The sequence below is a fragment of the Felis catus genome, chromosome D1 (genome assembly GCF_018350175.1).
Source record: "Felis catus isolate Fca126 chromosome D1, F.catus_Fca126_mat1.0, whole genome shotgun sequence".
NCBI lineage: Eukaryota > Metazoa > Chordata > Mammalia > Carnivora > Felidae > Felis > Felis catus.
Window position 1 is genome coordinate 103,899,463 of NC_058377.1, and position 22,604 is coordinate 103,922,066.

Below are 22,604 nucleotides of genomic sequence, written 5' to 3' on the forward strand. Positions count from 1 at the left end.
GTAGAATGGTCCTGGGAGACAGGTGATCTTCCTGAAGTCCTGAAGTGGACAAAAATAATTAGTCTCTTCTACCCGGTGTGAATCAGAGCACTGAAGAAAATGTTCAACACTTCAGAAAATGATAGGTTAGAACAACTTTCTATTAAGTAACAAAGGGATTTTAAGTGAGAAAAACTAAATTTTCCCTTGGTCACAGGACAAGACCTTTGATCTCTAGAAGCCATGTGAACTAAACTAGTTCTAAGCAGACGTCTTAGTATCACTCTCTGAACAAGCGAAAACCTGGCCCTAGTGAAGTAATTTCATCCCATTTAATTAGAGGAAAAGCCAGCATAAGCCCTTTCTCAGAATACTCTTTTCACTTGCCTTAGGACACATACTCTGCTGTTCTCATGTGCAAGCTAAGTGAAACAACCAGCCAGGTGAGAATCGGTCACCATCAGAGAAACAGCACTGTTCAAACCGTGTATTCACTTCAGAACTATCACCTCCTATCTGAAATACATCACTAATGCCCACAGACCAACAGCCACCCGAGGCTGGAGCCGTAAGGAGGCAGAAGGATTGGTCCCTTCTTTTTGAAAGCAAAGTACCCAAACTGGAGTATTTTGTTCTATCACCTGGAGTTACCCCTGAAATCAAGGACTAAAGATGGGACTAACTCGTATTATAAAGCTCTCTCTCCCTAGCACACGGCCAGCCCCCACTTACCACACTGTAGGCCAGAATGCGCTAGCAAAGTACGGTAAGACCTGAAGCTCAAACACAACTGTAAAAAGGACCCATGGAGACCTCTCAGATCCAACAGATAAAGCTATATGAAAAACAAATAGACAAAACCACAACCGGAGAGGTTAAGGGACTCAACTAACATCACCGGCAGATATCCTGCCAGCTGCAGAAGCAAGGCTGGACCTCTGGACTCCTAGTTAATTCCCACGCTGGGACGGTGGGCTGACCCATGGCTGGAGCAGAGCATGAAAGTCATTCCATCTGTGCGGCCTGTTCTATTTCATGCAACAAACAATGTAACTTAAGTCCCCTGAGCAGTGAAGCAGGACCTAATGTTCTGTGCTTTATCAATTACAATTTTCCGGCACTTGGGGAGAATGACTTTTCCAGAGCGGAAGAATCAAAAAGCAACACAGGGGACGCCTGGGTGGCTTGGTTAGTTGTGTGTCCCACTCTTGGTGTCTTGGTTCAGGTCACGATCTCACGGTTCAGGAGTCCGAGCCCCACACCGGGCTCTACGCTGGCAGTGCGGAGCCAGCTTGAGACAGAAATTCTCTCTCCCTCTCCCCACTTCTCCTTTCCCCACCCACGCTAACGCGCACTTGCTCGCTCTCTCTCTCTCTCTCTCCTTCTCAAAATAAATAACCTTAAAAAAATGATTTAAAAACATTAAAAAAAAAAAGCTACACAGGTGCCAGCTGCACTTACGTTGATCATGGCGTTGGACGTTATCCTGAAGAGTGTGGCCCGTTCATTGACCTGCTTGATCTTCTCATTGCTCTCGGCGGGCAGCCGCAGGGACTCCAGCTCGCTGAGGGAGCGCTGCAGCGCAGTGCCGTGCTTGGCGATCAGGTCGTTGCACGTGCTCAGGTCCTCCACCTTGCTGGACAGCGTCCGGAGGGTGTTCTGCAGCTCGGTCTTGTCGGTTTGTGACACAGACTCTTCATCTCCCGACTCATCTGCAGGGGGCCCGAGGGCGAGTTAGAGGACCCCAGTTACGGGATGCTAGGGCTGGGGGTCGGAACCCTACCAACTGTCTACAACTAAACCGGCTCTCACGCCGGGCGAACTGACCCACCAGGTGTTCACCCTTACCAGATGATTCGACTACAGTGCGGTTCACAGCCCCCCACCGATCTGACTGCAGTGTGGTGCCATGGACACCTGGGGTGGTTCTTCTTTTCACCCCCGTGCCCTGGGCCACACAACAAGCATTTATTTTGCTTTTCTTTTTTCTTCCAGTTTTATTGGGTTATAATTGCCATGGCACTATATAGGCATACTGATTCAACTTACATAGATTTCCAAATGATTACTACAATAAATTTAGTTAGTATCCATCATCTCATATAGATACAAAAAAAAAAAAAAAGGAAAAAATGTTTATTTGCCTTGTGATGAGAACTTTTAGGATCTACTCTCTTAGCAATTATCAAATATACCACACAGTGTTAATTATAGTCATCATGCGGTATGTTACTTCCTCAGTATTTAATTATTTTATAACTTAAAGTCTATACCTTCTGACCCCTACATTCAATCCCTCCACCCCTGGGATTCTTCTAAAAGGTGCCAAGGAAGCTCTGGCCTCACCCCCAGAAACTGATTACACTGGTCTGAGGCAAGGCCCAGGACCTGCATTTTGAGTAAGTTGCCCAGGCCATTCCAATGCACGCTGAACTTTGAGAACCAATGACCCGGAGGACAGGAGGGAGAAATTAAATGGCCCCTGGCCTTGGGAATGAATTGTTGAGCCTTTGAACTCAAGCTTGAGGGTTCCAACCCAGTCTAAGCGACCATCTGTTGGGTGATGGGAGAACCCTGTATGAAATGGGTTGAGAGTTGCAGTCTGGCTCTTGGTAAACAATGTCCACATCACCAAAAGACCCATTGATTTATCTTCTCCAAAGGAGAGCTCGGGAACTTTGTGATGAACTCATTTGACACGAAAGCCATCATAGCACTGAAAGCGACGCAAGGTCTTGTGTTAAATGACCCTCCAACAAAACATCCAACAGAGAGCTATGTCGTACCCTTTGCTAGCAGTTTTATACCTAACACTCTGCAACAGCAAAATGCTTTTCCAGCAGTGTCACTTTCTTTAGGGGAGCTAACATCAGCACTAACATCAAAACAAAAGAAATAAGGAAAGCCTGCCCTGTCTGCTAGACCGAGAGGCAGGACCAAAGTCAAAATATAACCCTTACAAGAAAACTTACAAGCAGAGAATTTTCCTTTCACTGACCAACAGATATAAAATCCAGTGTGGGAGGTGACGGGATAAGAAAAACAGGAGATGAACAACAGCCAGCAGGTGACCATCTTGGTCAAGGTCTGAGTGAATAAGCTCAGTGTGATTAAACTATCAACAGCTGGGACAGGGGAAATCCTAGCATTTTCCTTGAAGAAAAAATGTTGAGACTGCTCTTTTTAGTGAAACTAAGGTAGCAAAATGAAGATTTTTCACAGAAAGTATCCCATGTAGGGGCACCTGGCTGGCTCAGTCGGTGGAGCTTCCAACTCTTGATTTCGGCTCAGGTCATGATCTCACAGTTCGTGAGATCGAGCCCCACGTCCTGGCAGTGCAGAGCCTGCTGGGGATTCTTTCTCTCAATCCCTTTCTCTCTCTGCCATTTGCACAGAGATCTCTCCCTCTCTCAAAGTAAATAAACATTAAAAAAAAAAAAAAGTATCACATGTAATGATTTTGGTAATCTATAAAGATGGTTTGTTTCAACTCAATTAAGAAATAAATGAGAGAGGTGCCTGGGTGGCTCAGTCGGTTGGGAGTCCAACTTTGGCTCAGGTCATGATCTCACAGTTTGTAAGTTTCAAACCCACATCAGGCTGTGTGCTGACAGCTCAGAGCTTGGAGCCTGCTTCAGATTTTGTGTCTCCCTCTCTCTCTGCCCCTTCGTCACTTATGATCTATGTGTGTCTCTCTCTCAAAAAAGGAATAAACATTAAAAAAAATTTTTTTTAAACAAAAAATAAGAAAGGGGCCCCTGGCTGGCTTAGTCGGTAGAGCATGTGACTCTTGATCTCAGGGTTGTGAGTTCAAGCCCCACACTGGGCATGGAGCCTACTTAAAAAAAAAAAAAAAAAAAAAAAAAAAAAAGGTAAAAAATAAGTAAACTGTCAGGGGAGAAAGAAAAAAGTAAAGATAGAACCAAATTGTGAGTTGTAATCATCTTCACACTGCCCTAGCCATAAAATAATTATTTCTCAAAATGTTAAGGTGGTCAAATGGCATTAAAAGCCAAAAGACACCTGTCACGCCTCCAGGATAGTTTCTCAACCTCGGCACTACTGGCATCTGGGCCCGGATCCATCTCTGTTGTGAGCGCTGTCCTGTGCACTGCAGGAGGCTTAGCGGCATCCCTGGCCTCTACTCACTGGATGCCCGCAGTACCACCAGGCTTCAGCTGTGACAACAAAAATGTCTCCAGACACTGCCTAGTGTCCCCTGCAGGGCAGCACTGCCCCCCCGTTGCAAGCCACCGCTGCAGGGAGAGACACCGTGTGACGAAGAGAAGCCGGACACACTAGGGGATGGTTGATAACTGAACGACAGCGAGGGAGAAGGTAAGATTCGTGCCTAGCAGGGGCAAACAGGACGCGTCCCCGACGCGGCGTGCCTCGCTCCCTACCCGACTCCGCCAGCATCTTCACGGCCTTCGCCTTGGCCAGCTCCAGGGCTGTCACCCAGCGCTGTCGCTCCACTTCTGAGCTCGCCTTCAGGTGGTAGGTCTGAGCACCCCCGTTGGAAATGATGAAGTTACAGGAGTCCTCCACGGTGATGTTGGCCGTGGCGAGGTTGATGGTACCACGGCAGGTGTGTCTCATTTCGGCCTTTGACCTACAATAATGAGATGAAGACAAGCTAAGGAGAAAGTTGACGGATGGAGTATCCTTCACCACGTTGTCTTCTCATAACCCTTTTCAAAAATACGGTAGTCCTAGGCAACAGCAAGTTCTACTCTTTCCCTCAGATGGCTCCCTCTAATTCCAGAAACCGTCAGTAGGGCTCTCCTTTCATGGCCAGTAAGTGTTGTTTCGGAGTTCTGAGCTCTCTCCCTTAGCCTTTTGGAAATCGCCTTCGCGGGAGCATTCACGACATACAACGGTAATCCGGCCATGCTAAGTGTGTAAGGCAGTGAGTTTTGACAAATGTGTACAATTGTGTAGCCGCCTCCACAAATTGTAGAACATGTCCATCACCCCAACAAGTTCCCTTGTGCCCTTCTGTAGGCAGGAATTCCTTTTTATTTAGTGGGGTATAGTTATAAAATAGTGGTTTATAAACTCACGCAACAAAATTTCTTGTAACAATCTCATCGCCTTAAAGAATAGCTCCATTTTACATATACTGCACCCCCCCCCCAACTGTAACTCAGCCCTAATGAGAACTGTCACACTACGCTTAGAATTATATTGCGTAAGTGTAAGGAATGCTGAGATGCTGAGGGTATTAAATATCGACCACAGCTCAAATGACAGGAAAGAGAAAGGACTAGCTTTCTGTGGAGGTAAAGAATAATCCTAAAAGAATCACCAGGTAGTATACTCTCTCTGGAATATGTTCTCGCCAAAGGTCCGCTGGCCTCGCTTGGCGGGAACTCCTAAGCCATCCTATTAATAGCTAAGAAAGATTCAGCAAATCTGTTCTCGGAGGACTGGGTGTAAAAATTTTCCCCATCTCTGACTGACGGCTCTATTAATAGACTAACTTTTGAACTTTACATCACTGCTTGGTGACAACAGGCTACGAGCTACTTCATGTAAAATACCAAGCTACTGGCACGACTCAGTATACCTTGCAAACTGAGTGAATTTCCCCTCCGCCCACCCCGCTGCTTCTGCCCAGAGACCTGCATGGTGAGACCACAGTTTTCCCTGACCAACTTGGAACATAAAGAGGTCAAAGTCCTTGGCCAACTGCCACAGGGCAGAGCAGAGCCATTTCCTTTGCACTGGAGCCAAGCGGCCCAACACACCTGGCACGTCCAGAGCTCCTGCGTGCCAGAAATGACACACACCCCATCTCCAGAAACGAAGACTTGGTATGTTTGAGAAAGTCTGTTTACTGTGCTTAGGAAGACAGATTTGCTATTGTTCAGTGTGTCACATGAAACTGGTTTTTCTTCCTCAAAGGCACAAATGAGCAGTAGGGGATGGCCAGGGGGGTCTCACTGGACTGGGCCATTTTTCACCCCTGCACCTGCCACGATGTAATGTGAATCCCTGTTTTTTCTATCCTTACCTCCCCTCCCCTCCCCCGCCCCCAGGCTTCAGTTACATTATGAATAATGCAGGCTGAATTTCAGACCCGCAGCTGACAGGCCAGCTCACCCTGGCTTTCTACTCCAAAGGTGCTGCTCGGACCCTGTACTGCGTTCCTCACAACGTGCTGGAACTTTTCACAAGCCACTTCCTAGGAATCTCTTCTGCCTGGGTCATCTTCATAAACTAAAGAAGTTTCTCAAATCACCTAAAGTCTGTAGCAGTTGCAGAAATACCAAGGAACCCTAGGAGTAAGGCAGGCTTGACTCAGGAGCTCTTGGGTTCAGGCCGATACACCTCTGTTTATAAATGATTAGTGCAGAGGCTGGAAAGACATGGTTTTGAGAGTGCAAGATAAGTTCTTCAGGCACCACAGTATTAATTAGGTGGTGCCTTCTGACCAGAAAGTTCCCTTTAAGGCCAGCAGAAATAGTAACTCAATCTCTGGAAGCTAGTCAGGAAGACTAATGCTATGGCCCTGTCACCATGTGTCTGGGAAAGCCGGGATTCTACACACGGCTTTAAGTAATGGGACATCCATGTATCTGTGTATGCAAGGATGGGTAAAAAGAGGGAAGTGGCCCGTCAAAGCCTATGAGGACAGTTCATCACAGGATGGGTCTAGGAAGTATATGGTCTCAGTTAAAAAGAAAGCAGTATTTTGTAAAAGGCATATAGAGGAGACAACTGGTTTTGGAGGCATGAAAAGCAGGAGAAATGACAATTTAGCTAAATAACTGTAGGGAGACGGGGACACAGAGAACCCTGTCAAGAAGAATAAACCACCAGTATAGTTGGGAGGAAGAACTTCACTGTGATTTTGAAGGTAGTGCATAGATTTGATAACCCTGGTTCCTGTTGCTTGGTTGGTTTGTGGGTGGGACCATCTTAGTTGGCAAAGACAGGCCTATGGCATATTTCCCAATATGTGGTTCAGTATGCTTTGGAAGCAGTTTGATCTGTAGTCAGATAGGTGCTCCTAACTCTTGTAAGACAGAAGTTAAAGGTGGTTACAAGTACTTGAAGAGATAGCAACAGAGAAGTTATTAATGTCCAACCAAGATCAGTATTAAGACTGGTACTGATCAAAGAATCAAATGGCCTGGAAAGATGATCCGCTAAGAATTTGGAGAAAAAAGACCACACAGTAAAGTCCTCAGCTGATACACAACTTACGAAAATGAGCAGTGTTAATAGTGACTTACAAGCAAAGTTAGGATACAAATCAACCGAACTTTAGGATGATGGTCAGTATAACAGGAAAACAGGAACTTGAATAGGAGAAAAACTTTGGAACACACATTAAAACTTTAGATGTGTGATCGAACCTTAAACTGATCATCCTGGATGCGTACTGAGAGAGGGTTAAAATTAAAATCAATTCTGAATATAATAATGCAAATGACCCACACAACTGTTCACAATGTGGCAGGAACAGTGAGGATGTGCTAAGGCATTTTTCACCCTCAACAACCTCCAACTCCCACCTTCAATTTCCCCTCAAAATCCTCTAAGTGCTGATACGGTGGGGTTGAGGAAGAGATTCATTCACCCTACCTCTCCTGGTAGCAGAGTGACTACGTGCAGAGGAAAAGAAATACAGTGAGCTGCTCTTAACAGCATTTTGGGTCTCAAATAGGACTTTTTTACAAAAAAGGTTTCAATTAGAAGTGCCATTATATTAAGCAAAGTCTCCCTTAAAGGAAACTTTAAAAACAAATTTTTTTTTTAATGTTTATTTTTGAGAGAAAGAGACAGAGCATGAGCAGGGGAGGGGCAGAGAGAGAAGGAGACACAGAATCCGAAGCTGGCTCCAGGCCCCGAGTTGTCAGCACGGAGCCCGACGAGGGGCTCGAACTCACAAACTGCGAGATCATGACCTGATCATGAGCCAAAGTCAGGTCAGACGCCCAAACAACTGAACCACCCAGGTGCCCCTCCCTTAAAGGAAACTTTTATACATTTTGCATAAAGTACTGTGATCTAGAAACTATACACATTTTGTATATAGCAACAGAAATCTAGAAACTTACTTGCTATAGGCAAGCAATTATCTGTTATTTGATTGATTCAAGTAACACTAACTTGGGTTTTAGGTTATGATGGTGTGAAGACAACCGGTTTCAAATCCTGACTCCTCAAGACCTTGGAATAGTTGCCCAGACTAAGTCTCAGTTTCCTCATCAGTAAGATGGGAATATCTCCTGATCCCCAGGGTTATTGTTGGGAGTCAATGAAACTACCCAAACTGTCCAGTACTCAGGAAATGTTTATGTCCTGTCTCCACATCCAGCATCTTAGCCCCTCTATCTGGCGTAACCGGAGTAGCCAAAAGCATGCTACAGTTATGGCAAGCTTGTGAGCTGCCACGAATATATATTAAACATTCCAAAACAAACACTGTTGAACAGAAGTAATCGTACCAAAGACATGGATTCTTCTTTTAATAAAACTTAAAGCGGACCAACCAAAGAGACCCCGGAAATACCGGAGAGACCACTGGAATCATTCCCATGGTGGGAGGTGGGGTCAGCGTAAATAAAAGCAGCACTGGAGGGCACATCTCCGTTATGGGCTGTTCAGAAGGCGAAAGCATATGCCAAGTCTGGGAGACATAAAGACAGGGGAGAGATACGGAGGCCACCCTGTGCCTGGTGTCCTTGTGCCTGAACGTGGAGAGAGCAACGGCGGGTACATCAAAGGCTGCTAATAACCTTGAATTCTGGAGACAGCTAAGACAGCACAGACAGCTAAGATTTGGGACTTTCACAGCAAGTTCCTTGCGAACCATGCCGGGGCTTTGCTCTCCTACATGTGCCCCTTAGCAGCTACGACAGCGCCTTCCTCGCAGAATTCATCATTGCACCGCCGTGCTGGTGCAAACACAATGGAAGAGTAGATGCTCTCCGAACAACTGGAAAGGCCAGGGACGGAGGGGAAGGTATTGCACCAAGAGCGGGTAACCCAGGTGGAGAGGGAAGCCCCGGGGCGTTCACTTTCGTGCAGGTGGGCTCGCGTCGCGGGCTGTCAGTGCGCGCAGGTGACGAAAAGGGGCCTGGGGCGACCTTGGCTGCGGGGCCGGCTCCAGAGGGTGACGGCGCGGGGACTGTGGGCTGCGGTGGGGGACGGCGCCCCGGAAGCAGTTACCTGTAGTAGCTCAGGAGCCCGTTGCTCAGCACGAACCACCGCCGCTGGTAGCCTTTGATATAATTGGTCCATTTGAAGAGCCAGCCCTCTCGAGCCGAGCCCGAACCCCCGGCGCCCGAGCCGCCGGAGCCCCCCGCCGGCGGCGCAGGGGCCGGGCCCGCAGCCGCCACTCCCCCGGCGCCGGAGCCCGGGCCGCCCGCCGCCGCCGCGGCCACCGTGCCCAGCGCGGCCCCGGAGCCCGGCCCCGAGTCTCCGCGGCCGCCGCCGCCGCCTCCCACCACTGGGGGACCGGTGCCGCCGCCGCCCGGAGCTGCAATGGCCGCCGGGCCCGGCCCCACCACCCCTCTCAGCTCCGTCGCCGCCATGAGCCGCCGCCGCCCCGAGATACAGGACCGGAACCGCCTACGAGAGCCGCCGTCGCCGCCCGGAGCGCCCCACACGGCTAGCGCATCAGCCGCGGCCGCGCAGCGTCCCCGCCCCGCCAGGCCCGCCGCGGGAGGAGGGCTCGGCCGCCGGGAAGGAGGCAGTCGATTGGTGCCGCCGAGCGTCACTTGCGGAGGACCCCTAGGACATTGGCATTTCTCTCGGGCCTGTCATCCCACACCGCCCAGTGAGAGCCCGGGGTGGGACGCGTCCTCCAGGCACGCCGATGATTGGTTCGAATGAAGGCCAATCAGACTCATGTTCAAGCTCATTGGTGCTTTCCCGAAGTCTCCGGCGCTCGGGGAGGACCCGAGAATGCAGAGTGCCCGGCCAATTCGACCACCGATTGGCCGGGGTTTCCGCCACTCATTTCAGTGTATGTCCCCGTCACTGCCACGTCACCCCCTCCCATCACTCTTCTCTTCGTCCCCGTTCCATCCTTACGGATTGGTGGTTGGTATCAGCTGCTCAGCCTTTTCTACCATTTGCTGAACAAGCTGAGGAAAAGGGGAAGGAGTCTCGTTTTCTTATCCCCACTTTCATTTCTCATTGGTTCGCGTGTATGTCACTCACAGGTTGGCGGAGAGACGGGGTGGGGCTTGGAGACGATTGGTTCCGGATATTGTCTGTGACTGCTGATGCTTGGCAATGCTGACCAATAACAGAGACGTACTGAGAGAGGGGCTGGCTGGAGGCAACCACTAAAATCCGGGAAAGAGCTTGGAGGCGTGTTCGTCTGCTTCTAGCTTTTCGGAGTGGGCGAAGAGCGAGTTCTCTTCCCCAAACGCGTTTTGTTGTTGTGTTTTGTTTTTTTTTTCCACTTAGGTGCAGTGTTGCATTCCCTCTTCCACAGTGAAGACCATCGTAGTTTCCCGCTGGGCAGAGTGACTCTCAGCAGTTAGCCACTGCCCGAGAAGCTACCTTGTAGGGCCTCCTGCTAGCAGCTGGATCTGAGCTGGAGACCGGGATTCCTGGGAAGTCCAGTAATAGCTTCCCCAGTTCCTTCCTGGATCCAAGATCCTCCTAAGTCCCTTCCCTGGTTTGTTCATCATCGCACCACACCCCTTATCTCGTGATTCTAGGTTGTCCTGTGCTCCGGTTAGAGTAGGAAGCTAGTTAGCTTTTAACAGGATACCTGGAGGCCAGGAAAGGGGAAGTCGTGGACGGCGCAGCTATAAGAAAGTCAGAGGCCCGTCCTGGCAGCAAAGCCACAGGAAGCCGGATCAAACTGGACTGGCCCAAAGTGTCTGACAAAGAAGGCTGGAAACCCCTGACCAAATAAGGAAGGAAAGGCGCGAAACGCTGCTTTCAACACATCCCCGCCTCGGGTAATAAATATCCCACCCCTAGTTAACAGCTGTCGATAGAAAGTAGACATCCAAACCCCCAGTGTGCAGTTCTCCCTGGAGCGGGCCCGCTCTCACCTCTCCAGAGCATACTTTAACTTTAATAAACTTTCCTGCTTGCAACTGTTCATCCACTATGTCTGGTCCGTCCTTGAATTCTTTCTTGCGATGAGACCCAGAGCCTCCAGGGACATCCTTGGAATGCACTGGGTGGAGGCCTCAGGGGACGGACGGGTCTCGCCAGTCCACCTGGCAACATCTTTTTGGGGAACCAGTCAGAAGGAGGTAACCTGCGTGTTGAGGGACCCTCTTCATCGGTGAGTCTCAACTTCCACCACTCGGGCTGGAGTGTTGCTTAGTCAAGTCACCATTCCTTTGTTCTCTCTCTCTTTCTGATCTACCCGGGAACCGGATGGTCTGGTAGCATTTATGAGAAACCAATGTTCAGCTCCGAAGAATAAAGGGACACTTGCTCCTTCCAGCCGAAAGGCACTCTTAAGTGACTAAAAGTTGTATGGAAGTGTCCGAGATTATTTCTCAGGACGCACAGCAATCCCATAGGGCTTTCCATCTCACTGGTAATTAAAACTTTGGCTCCTCTGGGTATGCGCACATAGGACTGTTCCTTAGTGCTCCCAGACATGTAAGAGAGTGCTTCATGGGCTCTCGTGCAAGCGACACCAGCGATCCTCTGCACCGGTCCCTAGGTGACTGATATTCCCAGGCTGTCTCTGCAGGAATCTGCTTCTTGGTCAGGGACACTCTGACCCCTCCTTGTGTGGCTTCAGCCGCTTCCTCTTATACCTACATAGGCACTTTCTTTTGGTGGCGGGGCACCGGGACCTGGGAGATATTCTGTCACCCATTGCACAGGTGCTGCGTGATTGCCAACTTAGACTGCAAAGATCACTGTAAAATAAGCTATAACCCTTTTGCTCCCTGGCAAGGGACCCCACTTATAGAAAGCTCTCCCTGTGGATCTGTGGGTAGGCCTTATCCACCACTTAATTAAATGTGGCTCCACCCAAATAATTCAGGGATGCAAAGAGAACTGGAAAATAGAGGTTAGTTTCCCCAGAGCTAACCACCAAGTAGGAGACTTCAACAGGTCAGGCAAGAAATATTTAGACACTCAAAGGGACCCCTGTCTCTGGTGGCTGTTGTTTGCTACCAACTGTTAAGAGGCCTATCAACAGAAGGAGAGTGGGATATTCAGTGATCTTGAAATCATGATGATCTCGGTTCCAAGGGATCCATCCCTGGACATCAGGGTTAATTATCAGGCATCATTTCATTTAGGGTCGTCCGGAAGGCTGTCACTCTCCGGATGGCAGATGCCAGGAAGAGACGTGGGCCCTGGGACACCAGGGCTGTTGTTGGGTCATCACATGGCATGCTGGCCACAGCCATGATGACCGGGTGAATGGACAGCAGGCTGGGGACGCCCACAGTCCACTTGCCTTTGGAACTCTCTAGAAGAGTTCCCAATTGAGATCCTATTAGGTTCCAGAGAGAGAGAGAGCTAACTCTCCTCAGGGAAATAGTACTCCAGGCTTCTAGTATTGGGAGGCCTGGTTTAGTTGTTCCTTTTCAGTTAACAGGAGTCAGTTCTCTCCCTGAAGACAATGGGAGATTCCACTTCCATACCCAAAGACTTTCTTCTGGGACATATTTTGAGACACTGGGATCAGTTCCCATTAGAAAGCCTAAATAGGGGCACCTGGGTGGCTCAGCAGTTAAGTGTCCAGCATCCTGCTCTGAATTTCAGCTGAGATTCTTGGATTGAGCCCTGCATGGGGCTCTGTGCCACAGTGTGGAGCCTGCTTGGGATTCTGTGTCTTCCTCTCCCTCTGCCCCTCCCCAACTCACACTCTTGTCTCTCTTCTTTCTCAAAAATAAACATTAGAAAGAAAGAAAGAAAGAAAGAAAGAAAGAAAGAAAGAAAGAAAGAAAGCAAGCAAGCAAGCCTAAGTAGGAAAATGCTTGTTTTCTTTTGTAACATTCCTTGGCCTCCATATAAGGTAGAGATCTAGTCAGAAAATGATAATCCTAACTATAAAACTATATTGCAACTTGATCTCTCCAGTAAGAGACAAGAGGAGTGGGTAGGGATCCCTTACATCCAGGCCTTTATGGCCCTCAGGGATGACCCTGAGAAATGTAAAACATGCACAGTGGGAAGGGGTCATTTACATGTTTGGTCCCAAGAAAGAAATTCTCCCTGCAGTAGCTCCCCTCAGTAACTCCCCCTCGAAACAACCCAAGACCAGATTAACACCCCAACAGCCATTGGCTCCTCCGCCTAAGCAACTAATCTCCCACCCTATCAATCCATCTACCCTCCATTACCAGACTCAGGCCAAAAGAAAGAGCTTCTTTGCCCCCTCCAGGAGATAGCAGGTGGACCTTAGGGGACCACAAGAGTGTATGTTCCTCTTTTTATTTGGTTTTAATGTTTATTTTTGAGAGGGAGAGTGCATGCTTGAGTGGGAGAGGGGCAGAGAGAGAGGGAGACAGGATCCAAGGCAGGCTCTGTGTTGACAGCAGAGAGCCCAATGTGGGGCTAGAACTCACAAACCCTGAGATCACGGCTTGAGCAGAAGTCCGACGCTTAACCAACTGAGCCACCAGGTGCTCCCCACCCCCTTTATTTTGTTAAAGTTTGTTTATTTATTTTGAGACAGAGAGAGAGAGAGAGAGAGAGAGAGAGAGAGAGAGAGAGAGAGTGCACGCATGTGAGCAAGCCAGGAAGGGTCAGACAGAGAATCCCAAGCAGGCTCCACTGAACATGAAGCCTGATGTGGGCTTGATCTCATGACTGGGAGATCACAACCTGAGCCAGTATCAAGAGTCAGATGCTTAACCAACTGAGCCACCCTGGTGCCCTTCTATGTTCCCTTTTGATATCCAATCTCAGGCAGTGCCATGAGTGCTTAGGCCAGTTTTCTGAGGATCCTAGCAAATTTACTGAGGAATTCCAGAGCCTGACTCTAGTCTTTTGATCTAACCTGGAAGGACCTTCTGGTCATTCTCTCTCATTGCTGCAGTACAGAGGAGCGATTCTACATCTGGGCAGATGTCCTTCATGCTACCTAGCCTAACAGATGTCCCATTAGAATGACAGCTGTCCCTCAGATAGACCCTTATCAGAATTATCAGCCCAGGTAGCAGGGACTAGCCTTCAGAGACCACATGGTACTGTGCCTCCTGGAAGGCATGAAGAGATGTATCATCAAGCTAGTAAACCATGATAAGGTGAGGGAGATCACCCAAGGACCTGATGAAAATTCTGCTCTTTTTCAGTCCCGTCTGGTAGAAGGGCCACAGAAGCACCCATGTAGATCTGGATACCCTAGAGGGACAGTTGGTGCTGGGAATTCATTTTATAAGCCAGGCAGCCCCAAATACGTGTAACAAGCTCCAAAAGATGGTTTTAGGGCCCCAAACTCCCAGTAGAGGTAGCTTTACTCCTTTATGGGCCAATCCTCCCACAAAGGCCCCAATATACAAAGAGGGAAATAAACTGGGCTCAGCAGAAAGACCACCAACTACATCTGGAGGGATGGCGGACACAAGACAAAAACGTGATGCTTCCCCAGGCATTCCAATGGAAAATCATCAAGGGACTACGTGACTCCTCTCATGTGGGAAGAGACACATTAACCTCCTTAGTTAATAGAGTCTTTTCAGGAATTAGCCTGTCAAGGGTGATGAAGGAAGTCACCAGGACCTGTAACCTAGGTCACAAGAACACCTCTGGGGGAGGGCTTAGACCACCTCCACTCCTCCAGACCATCCAAAGACAAGGCACATACCCTGGAGAAGATTAGCAGATAGACCACACTCAGATGCCCCCATCAGGGATATAAATACCTCTTGGTCTTTGTGAACACCTTCACTGGTTGGGTAGACGTCCATCCTGGTAGAACAGAAAAAGCTCAAGAGGTAATGAAAGCTCTACCAAAGGAAATCACCCCACGCTTTGGGCTCCTAAAGTCTCTGCGGAGTGATAACAGCCCATTCTTTACTGCAAGAGTGACTCAACAAGTATCTTCTGCCTTGGGAGTTCATGACCACCTCCATGCTGCCTGGAGACCCCAATCCTTGGCTAATCAAACCCTTTAAAAAATCTTGGCCAAAAATCTTTCCAGGAAACCTTAGAATCCTGGACAATACTCCTGCCCGTAGCCCTCTTGAGATTGAGAATGGCCCCAAAAAGGAACCTCCAACTCAGCCCCTTTGAAATTCCTTTCTTAACAGCAGATCTGCTACTTGATTCAGAAACCCACGAATTTATAAGACATTTAATCAGTTAGGACTGGTCCAGTAGATCATCTTTACTTGTGCCCAACCCAAGAAAGAACCTGTCCCTACCCAGATCAAGCCAGGGGACATGGTTTTATTAAAGACCTGGAAAGAGGATTTACGTTCAGCTCAATTAGACCCTGAATGGTAGTGACCCTTCCAGGTTCTTCTCAGCACCCCAATAGCAGCTAAGCTCTAAGGTATAGCTAGGTGGATTCATTTGTCGAGAATAAAACTAGTGGCTCCAGACTACCCACAATCGACGACTGAAGACATTCCATCCTATTCCTGTGAGCCAGTGGAAGATCTACGCTACATCTCCAAGAAGATAAGTGATTGACATCTTACTATGAATATTTGCTTTATAATGTTAGCTATTGACTGGATTTTCCTTATACTGCTTCTCCTCTTTGCAAACCTTTGTCTACTTGGACCTCTGAGTTGCTTTTCTTGCTACCTTTAAACCACCTCCCTTCAAACAAAGCAAAAGAAAACAAAACAATGACATCTTTCTGTTGGGTCTAACCCTCCGATATGGCCCCAAAAGTCTTGTTTTTGTTTTTGTTTTTTTTTTTCCTCATTCTCGTTACTGTTCTAACCCATGCAGGTCCACAGAATGGTTCCAACATAACCTCCCAGGGAAATAACTTTTTCAATTGCTAGATTTGTCATTTATGTTCTCAGAAGGACCTTTCTTACTCCCTATTTTATCCCATTCATTCTCCTAATACAATTCTCCATCAGAAAAACTACACTGGACCACGTTCCTCTTCCCAAGAAGGGATTTTCATCTGCCCTAATGGGACCTGTGTTGACCTATCCACTCCCACCACCCATTTCAGGGATTTGGACCCCAATTTTTCCTAAGCTCCAAGTCCATGCTTCCAGATAACTCCCAATAATTCAACCCATAAAAACAGATCCAGAAGATGGGTCAGCTGCCAAATAGCATCACCTCTGGGGGCAGTCTGTACAACTTTGCCAACGACCCTTGGACCAGCAGACAGTTTTCCAGTGTCTCAGTTCAGGGCTCCAAGCATGGAATGCGGCATGCCTGCTTAGGAAATCTAAATGACACAGATTATAATGCCACCCACTGGGTTGGTGTGCTAATCTCACCCTTTCAAGTAAAAACCCAATAAACCCATGTTTTGGATCATGGCCTAGCTGGACACCACTCAGCATTACTGTTTAATCTCTCCCTTCACAACCATTACTTTCCAGTTACCTAGGATACGGAGCCATGGGGAAATCTCTATTCCCCAGCTGCACACACAGTAACTCTTCCAGGTGGGCCCAACAGCTCCAGGAGATAGGAATAGTGAATTACCCCACAAACTTTTGTGCCCCTCCCAACTGTCTCCTTATCTATGTACGTCCTTCTCCCAACCTACAGGGACCAGTCTTTACCCAGCCTGTATTGGCCCAAGGATTTCAATGCATTGATAACCTCAAACATCAGGCAGTTGTAGCCCAGGATATGTGGCTCCCCCAGGAGTCCATGTATATAATTCTGCCCACTCCCACAACCAGAACTGGAAGGGCAATAGGCTTTATACTGGCTGGAAGAGTAGATACCATTGGTGCATTAGCTCTTTGGGGGTGGGGGTAAGGGTGGGGGTGGGGGGGATTTGCATATCAAATTTGCATGTTGGAGAAATCTGATGGGAGCATTGGACAAACTAGCTTTCCCACCTCATTGTATTTCTCCAATCTCTCCAAAGTCCTTTCCATCTTTGGCCAATGTGGTTATGGCTGGCTTTAAGGTGGGGTATGTGCTGTCATTAACAGAGCATGTTGTACCTACATCAACACCACTGGACCAGAGGAGGAAAACATCCCAAAATTCTATGATCCAGCCACACGGCTACACCAAATGGGCAAAAGGGCTGATACTGCTAATAATATTTGGGATGCTGTTCACGAGACCCTTCCGTCTGTAACCTGGTTCTTGCCCTTTTTAGGGCCACTAGTGGCTATATTGTTACTTTTGCTTTTTGGACCTTGTTTGTTTAATTTTCTTGTCAAATATTTATCTCCCAGGGGTGCCTGGGTGGCTCAGTGGTTGAGCGTCTGACTCTTGATCTCGGCTCAGGTCATGATCTCACATCGTGAGTCTGAGCCCCGTGTCAGGCCCTGCGCTGACACTGAGGAGCCTGCTTGGGATTCTCTCTCCCTCTCCTCTGCCCTTCACCTGCTTGCTCTCTCTCTCAAAAGAAATTAATAAACTTAAAAAAAAATTTTTTTTAATTTGTCTTTTCCAGACTCCCAACAACTTCATTTATAAGTGATGGTTGCACCAGGGATTCCAATCTATCTGCCTTGAAGATGAAACCTACCAACACCCTCTGGACCAAGCCTGTGACTTCCTTTTACTCCCCACAGCCCATCAGGTTTCCTAAAATTCAGATAGCAAGGACTTCTGAAGCCCTCAGGCAGGGTCAACATCCCACACCAGCATAAAGTACTTACAGAAGATGTACCGTCGCCCGTTTTCCCTGAAAAGATTTTAAGGGCCCAGAGTCCATGGTGGGGGAGGGGATGTTAGAGTAGGCAGCTAGTTAGTTTCTAACAGGATACGTGGAGACCAAAAAAGGGGAAGTTGTGGCCAGCGCCATTCTAGGAAGGTCAGAGGTGGGTCCTGGCCCAAAACAAAGCCACAAGAAACCAGATCAAACCAAGCCGGCTGACAAAGAAGGCTGGAAAGCCCTCACCAAATTAGGAAGAAAAGGTATGAAATCCTGCTTCCAAGAAATCCCCACCTCAAGTAATATTCCACCCCCTAAGTTAACAGCTGTCAATAAAAGGTAGACACCCAAACCCCACAGTGTGCAGCTCTCCCTGGAGCCCAGAGCGTAGTGTCATTGTGATAAACTTTCTTGCTTGCAACTGCTCATCCACTATGTCTGGTCCGTCCTTGTATTCTTTCTTATAATGAGACCAAGAGCCTCCAGGGACATCCTTGGGATGGGCTGGGCAGAGGCCTCAGGGCCCAGGGTCTCCCTAGTTCCACCCGGCAACACTCCTACTTCCGTCCCACGAGTTGCTGACGTTGTGGGGAGACAAATAGACTTGAGAGGACCTGACTCTGTGTGTTCCTCCTACCGGTGGGTGTCCCTATTTCTGAAAGTCACAGATCGAGTAACTCATGTAACATTTAGATGTCTCGGGGTTGCCTGGATGGCTCAGTCAATTGAGCGTCCGACTCTTGATCTCAGCCCAGATTTACTAGATCTCAGAGTCATGCGTTCAAGCCCAATGTTGGAGGTGGAGCCTACTTAAAAAAACAAAAATTAGGAGCGCCTGCGTGGCTCAGTCAGTGAAGCATCTGACTTCAGCTCAAGTCATGATCTCGCAGTTCACAAGTTTGAGCCCCGGGTTGGGGGTCTGTGTTGACAGCTCACAGCCTGGAGCCTGCTTCGGATTCTGTGTCTCCCTCTTTCCCTGTACCTCCCACACACTCTCTCTCTCAAAAGTAAATAAAAAACATTTTTTAAAAATGTAAAAATTGGATGTTGTGAACTATTGTTACAAAGGAAGCTTTGGGGAATCCTGCACCTGTTACATTTTGCTAATTTTATTTTATTTAAAAAAAAATTTTTTTTACGTTTATTTATTTTTGAGACAGAGAGAGACAGAGCATGAAGGGGGGAGGGTCAGAGAGAGGGAGACACAGAATCCAAAACAGGCTCCAGGCTCCGAGCTGTCAGCACAGAGCCCGACGCGGGTCTCGAACTCACGGATCGTGAGATCATGACCTGAGCCACCCAGGCGCCCCACATTTTGCTAATTTTAAACCCACAATAGAAACAGCTGTTAGGACAGTGTAAAACAAATTGCTTTTGCTTGGCACAGCCTCTCTGGTATCAAGAAAGTAAAGAGAAATACTTTTTCTTTCTTTCTTTTTTTTTTTTAAAGAAAATGTTGATATAGGGGCACCTGGGTAGCTCAATCGGTTGACCAAGCGTGCTTTGGCTCAGGTCGTGATCTCGTGGTTTGTGACTTCAAGACCCACATCAGGCTCACTGTTGTCAGCCTGTCAGCACACAGCCCACTTCAAACCCTCTGTGTCTCCCTCTCTCGCCCCTCTCCCACTTGTGCTCTCCCCAAGACTAAATATTAAAAAATAAGAAGAAAATGTGACACATAAAGGAGAGAAATATTTATTGAGTTCTGGAGAAAGGATACACTTTGAAACAATCTGCAATTAGATGTAGGCTGTGGTTTTTTAAAAACTGAGTTAAAGTGAACTCCTTTATGCTGAGTCCTGCCTCTGCTACTTATTGGCTCTGTGACTTTGGAAAAGTCTGGTAAGCACTCCCAGCCTCCGTTTTTACTTCTGTTAAACAGGGATAAAACCTTACCGGGATGCTGTGGTGATGAAATGTACTTGAACATGTTTGCTAAATTAAACAGCTACGAAAATGTGAGCTGGGTGGCCAGGCACGTCCCTCAAATTACTTGCCAATCACAAAGGAGAACTACATTCTGTAAATCTGGCTGTTCCCACCTTCACCCAGTTCTCTGACTTAGCATCATTCATCCTGGGACAAAATGTGTTTTTATGAGGTTCCTGGTGTGCTGAGGCAGGAAGCAGACCAGCATCCCTTAATGAAGTTTTCTTGCCATACATGCTGAAAACTCCTGAATGCAATCGAGCCCTTACGTCTAACCTTCAATTTATAGAGGCTGAGCGAGCAAGTTCAACAACACCCCCAAGGAGACCATCAGATCAATCAGGAATGTGAGGCATTCTGCAACACAACAGGTTTTATAGAAGACATAAAGATTAAGGAAATGGATGTCAATAAAAAGGGTCCAGGGTGATTGTTTTAAATTTTTAGAAACTTAGAAGACACAACCACATGCTTGATCAGATTCTGGTTCTGAAAAAAAAAAAAATACCCCAGCTTTTTAGACATTTTGGGGTAACTGGGGAAATTAGAAAATGGCTGGTATTAGGTGATGTCAGGCAGTTATATTTATTCAATGTGATGCTGGTATGATGGCTATGAAGGAAAACACTTAATATTTGGAGAAATGATTAGGAGGAAGAGTTCTTTTTTTTAATTTTTTTTTCCAACGTTTATTTATTTTTGGGACAGAGAGAGACAGAGCATGAACGGGGGAGGGTCAGAGAGAGAGGGAGACACAGAATCGGAAACAGGCTCCAGGCTCTGAGCCATCAGCCCAGAGCCCGACGCGGGGCTCAAACTCACGGACCGCGAGATCGTGACCTGGCTGAAGTCGGACGCTTAACCGACTGCGCCACCCAGGCGCCCCTAGGAGGAAGAGTTCTAATGTCTATAATTTCCTTTGAAATGATCCAGAAAAGGAAAGAAAGCAAGCAAGCCAAGAAAAAGTAATACATACTTTGAAATATATTTATGTATCTGTATATATATAAAAGCAATATGGCAAAATGTTAATTGTTGAATGTTGGTGAGAAGTATATGGGTGTTTTTTATACTATTACTTCTACTTTTCTTGTATATCTGAAAAGAATTTTTTTAGTTTAAAAAAATTTTTTATGTTTATTTATTTTTGAGAGAGAGAGACAGAGCATGAGCAGGAGAGGGGCAGAGAGAGAGGGAGACACAGAATCCGAAGCGGGCTCCAGGCTCTGAGCTGTCAGTACAGCTCAGATGCGGGGCTCGAACTCACAAACCCAGAGATCATGACATGAACACTGAACTGACTGAGCCACCCTGGGCACCCCAAGAAATTTTTTTTTAACATTTATTTATTTTTCAGACAGAGAGAGACAGAGTGTGAGTGGGGAAGAGGCAGAGAGAGAGGAAGACAATTCAAAGCAGGCTCCAGGTTCTGAGCTGTCAGCACAGAGCCTGATGCCGAGCTCAAACTCACAAACTGTGAGATCATGACCTGAGTTGAAGTCGGAGGCCCAACCCACTGTACCACCCAGGCGCCCCAAGAAAAAATTTTTTTAATGTTTTCAACGGAGTCATTGTTGTTTCCCACCACTGCCTCCAGAATACAGCCCAGATTTTTTTTTTTTTTTTTTTTTTAAGTAGGCTCCATGCCCAACGTGGGGCTTGAACTCAAGAACCTCAGATTAAAAGTCAGATGCTCTGGGGTGCCTGGGTGGCTGAGGCGGTTAAGTGTCCAGCTTCAGCTCAGGTCATGATCTCACGGTTCATGGGCTTGAGCTCTGCGTCAGGCTCTGTGCTGACAGCTCGGAGCCTGGAGCCTGCTTTGGATTCTGTGTGTCTGTCTCTCTCGCCCCTCCCTGGCTCGCTCGCTCTCTCTCTCTCTCTCCCAAAAATAAACATAAAAAAATAAAAAAAAGAGAGTCAGATGCTCTACCGACTGAGCCAGCCAGGCGCCCCTACAGCCCAGATTTCTTAGCCTCACAAATCAGGTGCTTGACAATCTGGTGTCACTTTTCTTTTCCAGCCAGTCTCTTACTCTTTTGTCTTGATGTATTCCATGCTCCAATTAAATTAGCCCACACGTCTTCGTCCACATTTGCCCTGCACTTTCCCACACTGGTGGCTTCGTATATGCTTTTCCTTCTTTCATTGCCCAGCACAATATTCTCCCCCTACAGAGTCTCCTAATTTCCCTGTCTAGACGGAATGCTCCTTCCTCAGGACGTAGAATTTCCTGCGACATTAGTTGTCTCTCCTTAAGTCATTTATGTTCCTGACATATCACAGCTACCAAGGGATGCGTTCCCCCAACGTGTGATCTGTAGCTCTGTATCTGGTTCAGCTTTGGTTCCCTCACACAGCCTAGCCTATTCACCCATGTAACAAATATTTATAGAGCATTTACGGGAGCAGCATCTCCAGGCTTGAGCCAAGTGCTGGGGACAGAGCAGTGACTGTACAGATAGGTTCTAGTTCCTCATGGAACACAGAGGATCTTGGGATGAGTATTAAACAAGAAACACAGAAATGGATATATATCGTATTCGCATAGAGAAAATATGTAATTATGTACATACATACAGTAATGTGGAAGACAACCCAGGTGCTATGAAAGAGAGTAGCAGGTGTAACCCATTTCAAACAGGGATGAACTCTAAAGAGATCTGGGGGCTGGGGAGGAGTTAGAGGAGGAAAGAATGGAGGTAGTCATTCTTTTTTTTTAAAGTTTATTTATTTATTTGTTTTTTGAGAGAGAGGTGAGAGAGAGGGATCATGGGGGAAGGGCAGTGAGAGAAGGGGACAGAGGATCTGAGCCTGATGTGGGGCTCGATCGCATGACCTTGAGATCATGACCTGAGCTGAAATCAAAGTCAGATGCTTAACCAACTGAGCCACCCAGGTGCCCTATCCTAATCTCTTATTTTTTAAAAAATTTTAAGTGTTTATTTATTTTTGAGAGAGAGAGAGAGAGAGA

The 22,604-nt window shown here is 47.5% G+C and overlaps 1 protein-coding gene and 1 long non-coding RNA gene across 2 annotated transcripts in view; one reads left to right on the forward strand and one right to left on the reverse strand.

Moving 5' to 3' along the window:
- OSBP (oxysterol binding protein) overlaps positions 1-9,527 on the reverse strand; it is a 35,398-nt gene extending 25,871 nt beyond the window's left edge. Inside the window, exons 1-3 of the mRNA XM_003993413.5 lie at positions 9,163-9,527; positions 4,383-4,591; positions 1,441-1,691 (exon numbers count right to left, since the gene is read on the reverse strand). Coding sequence (XP_003993462.2) covers positions 1,441-1,691; positions 4,383-4,591; positions 9,163-9,527 — 825 coding nt within the window. The remainder of the gene's footprint in view (positions 1-1,440; positions 1,692-4,382; positions 4,592-9,162) is intronic.
- Positions 9,528-9,824: 297 nt separating this feature from the next.
- Positions 9,825-18,132, forward strand: LOC109492152. The gene is made up of 3 exons (XR_002145913.3): positions 9,825-9,961; positions 10,411-11,248; positions 17,501-18,132. It is a non-coding gene; the product is annotated as an uncharacterized LOC109492152 (long non-coding RNA).
- Positions 18,133-22,604: the final 4,472 nt, after the last annotated feature.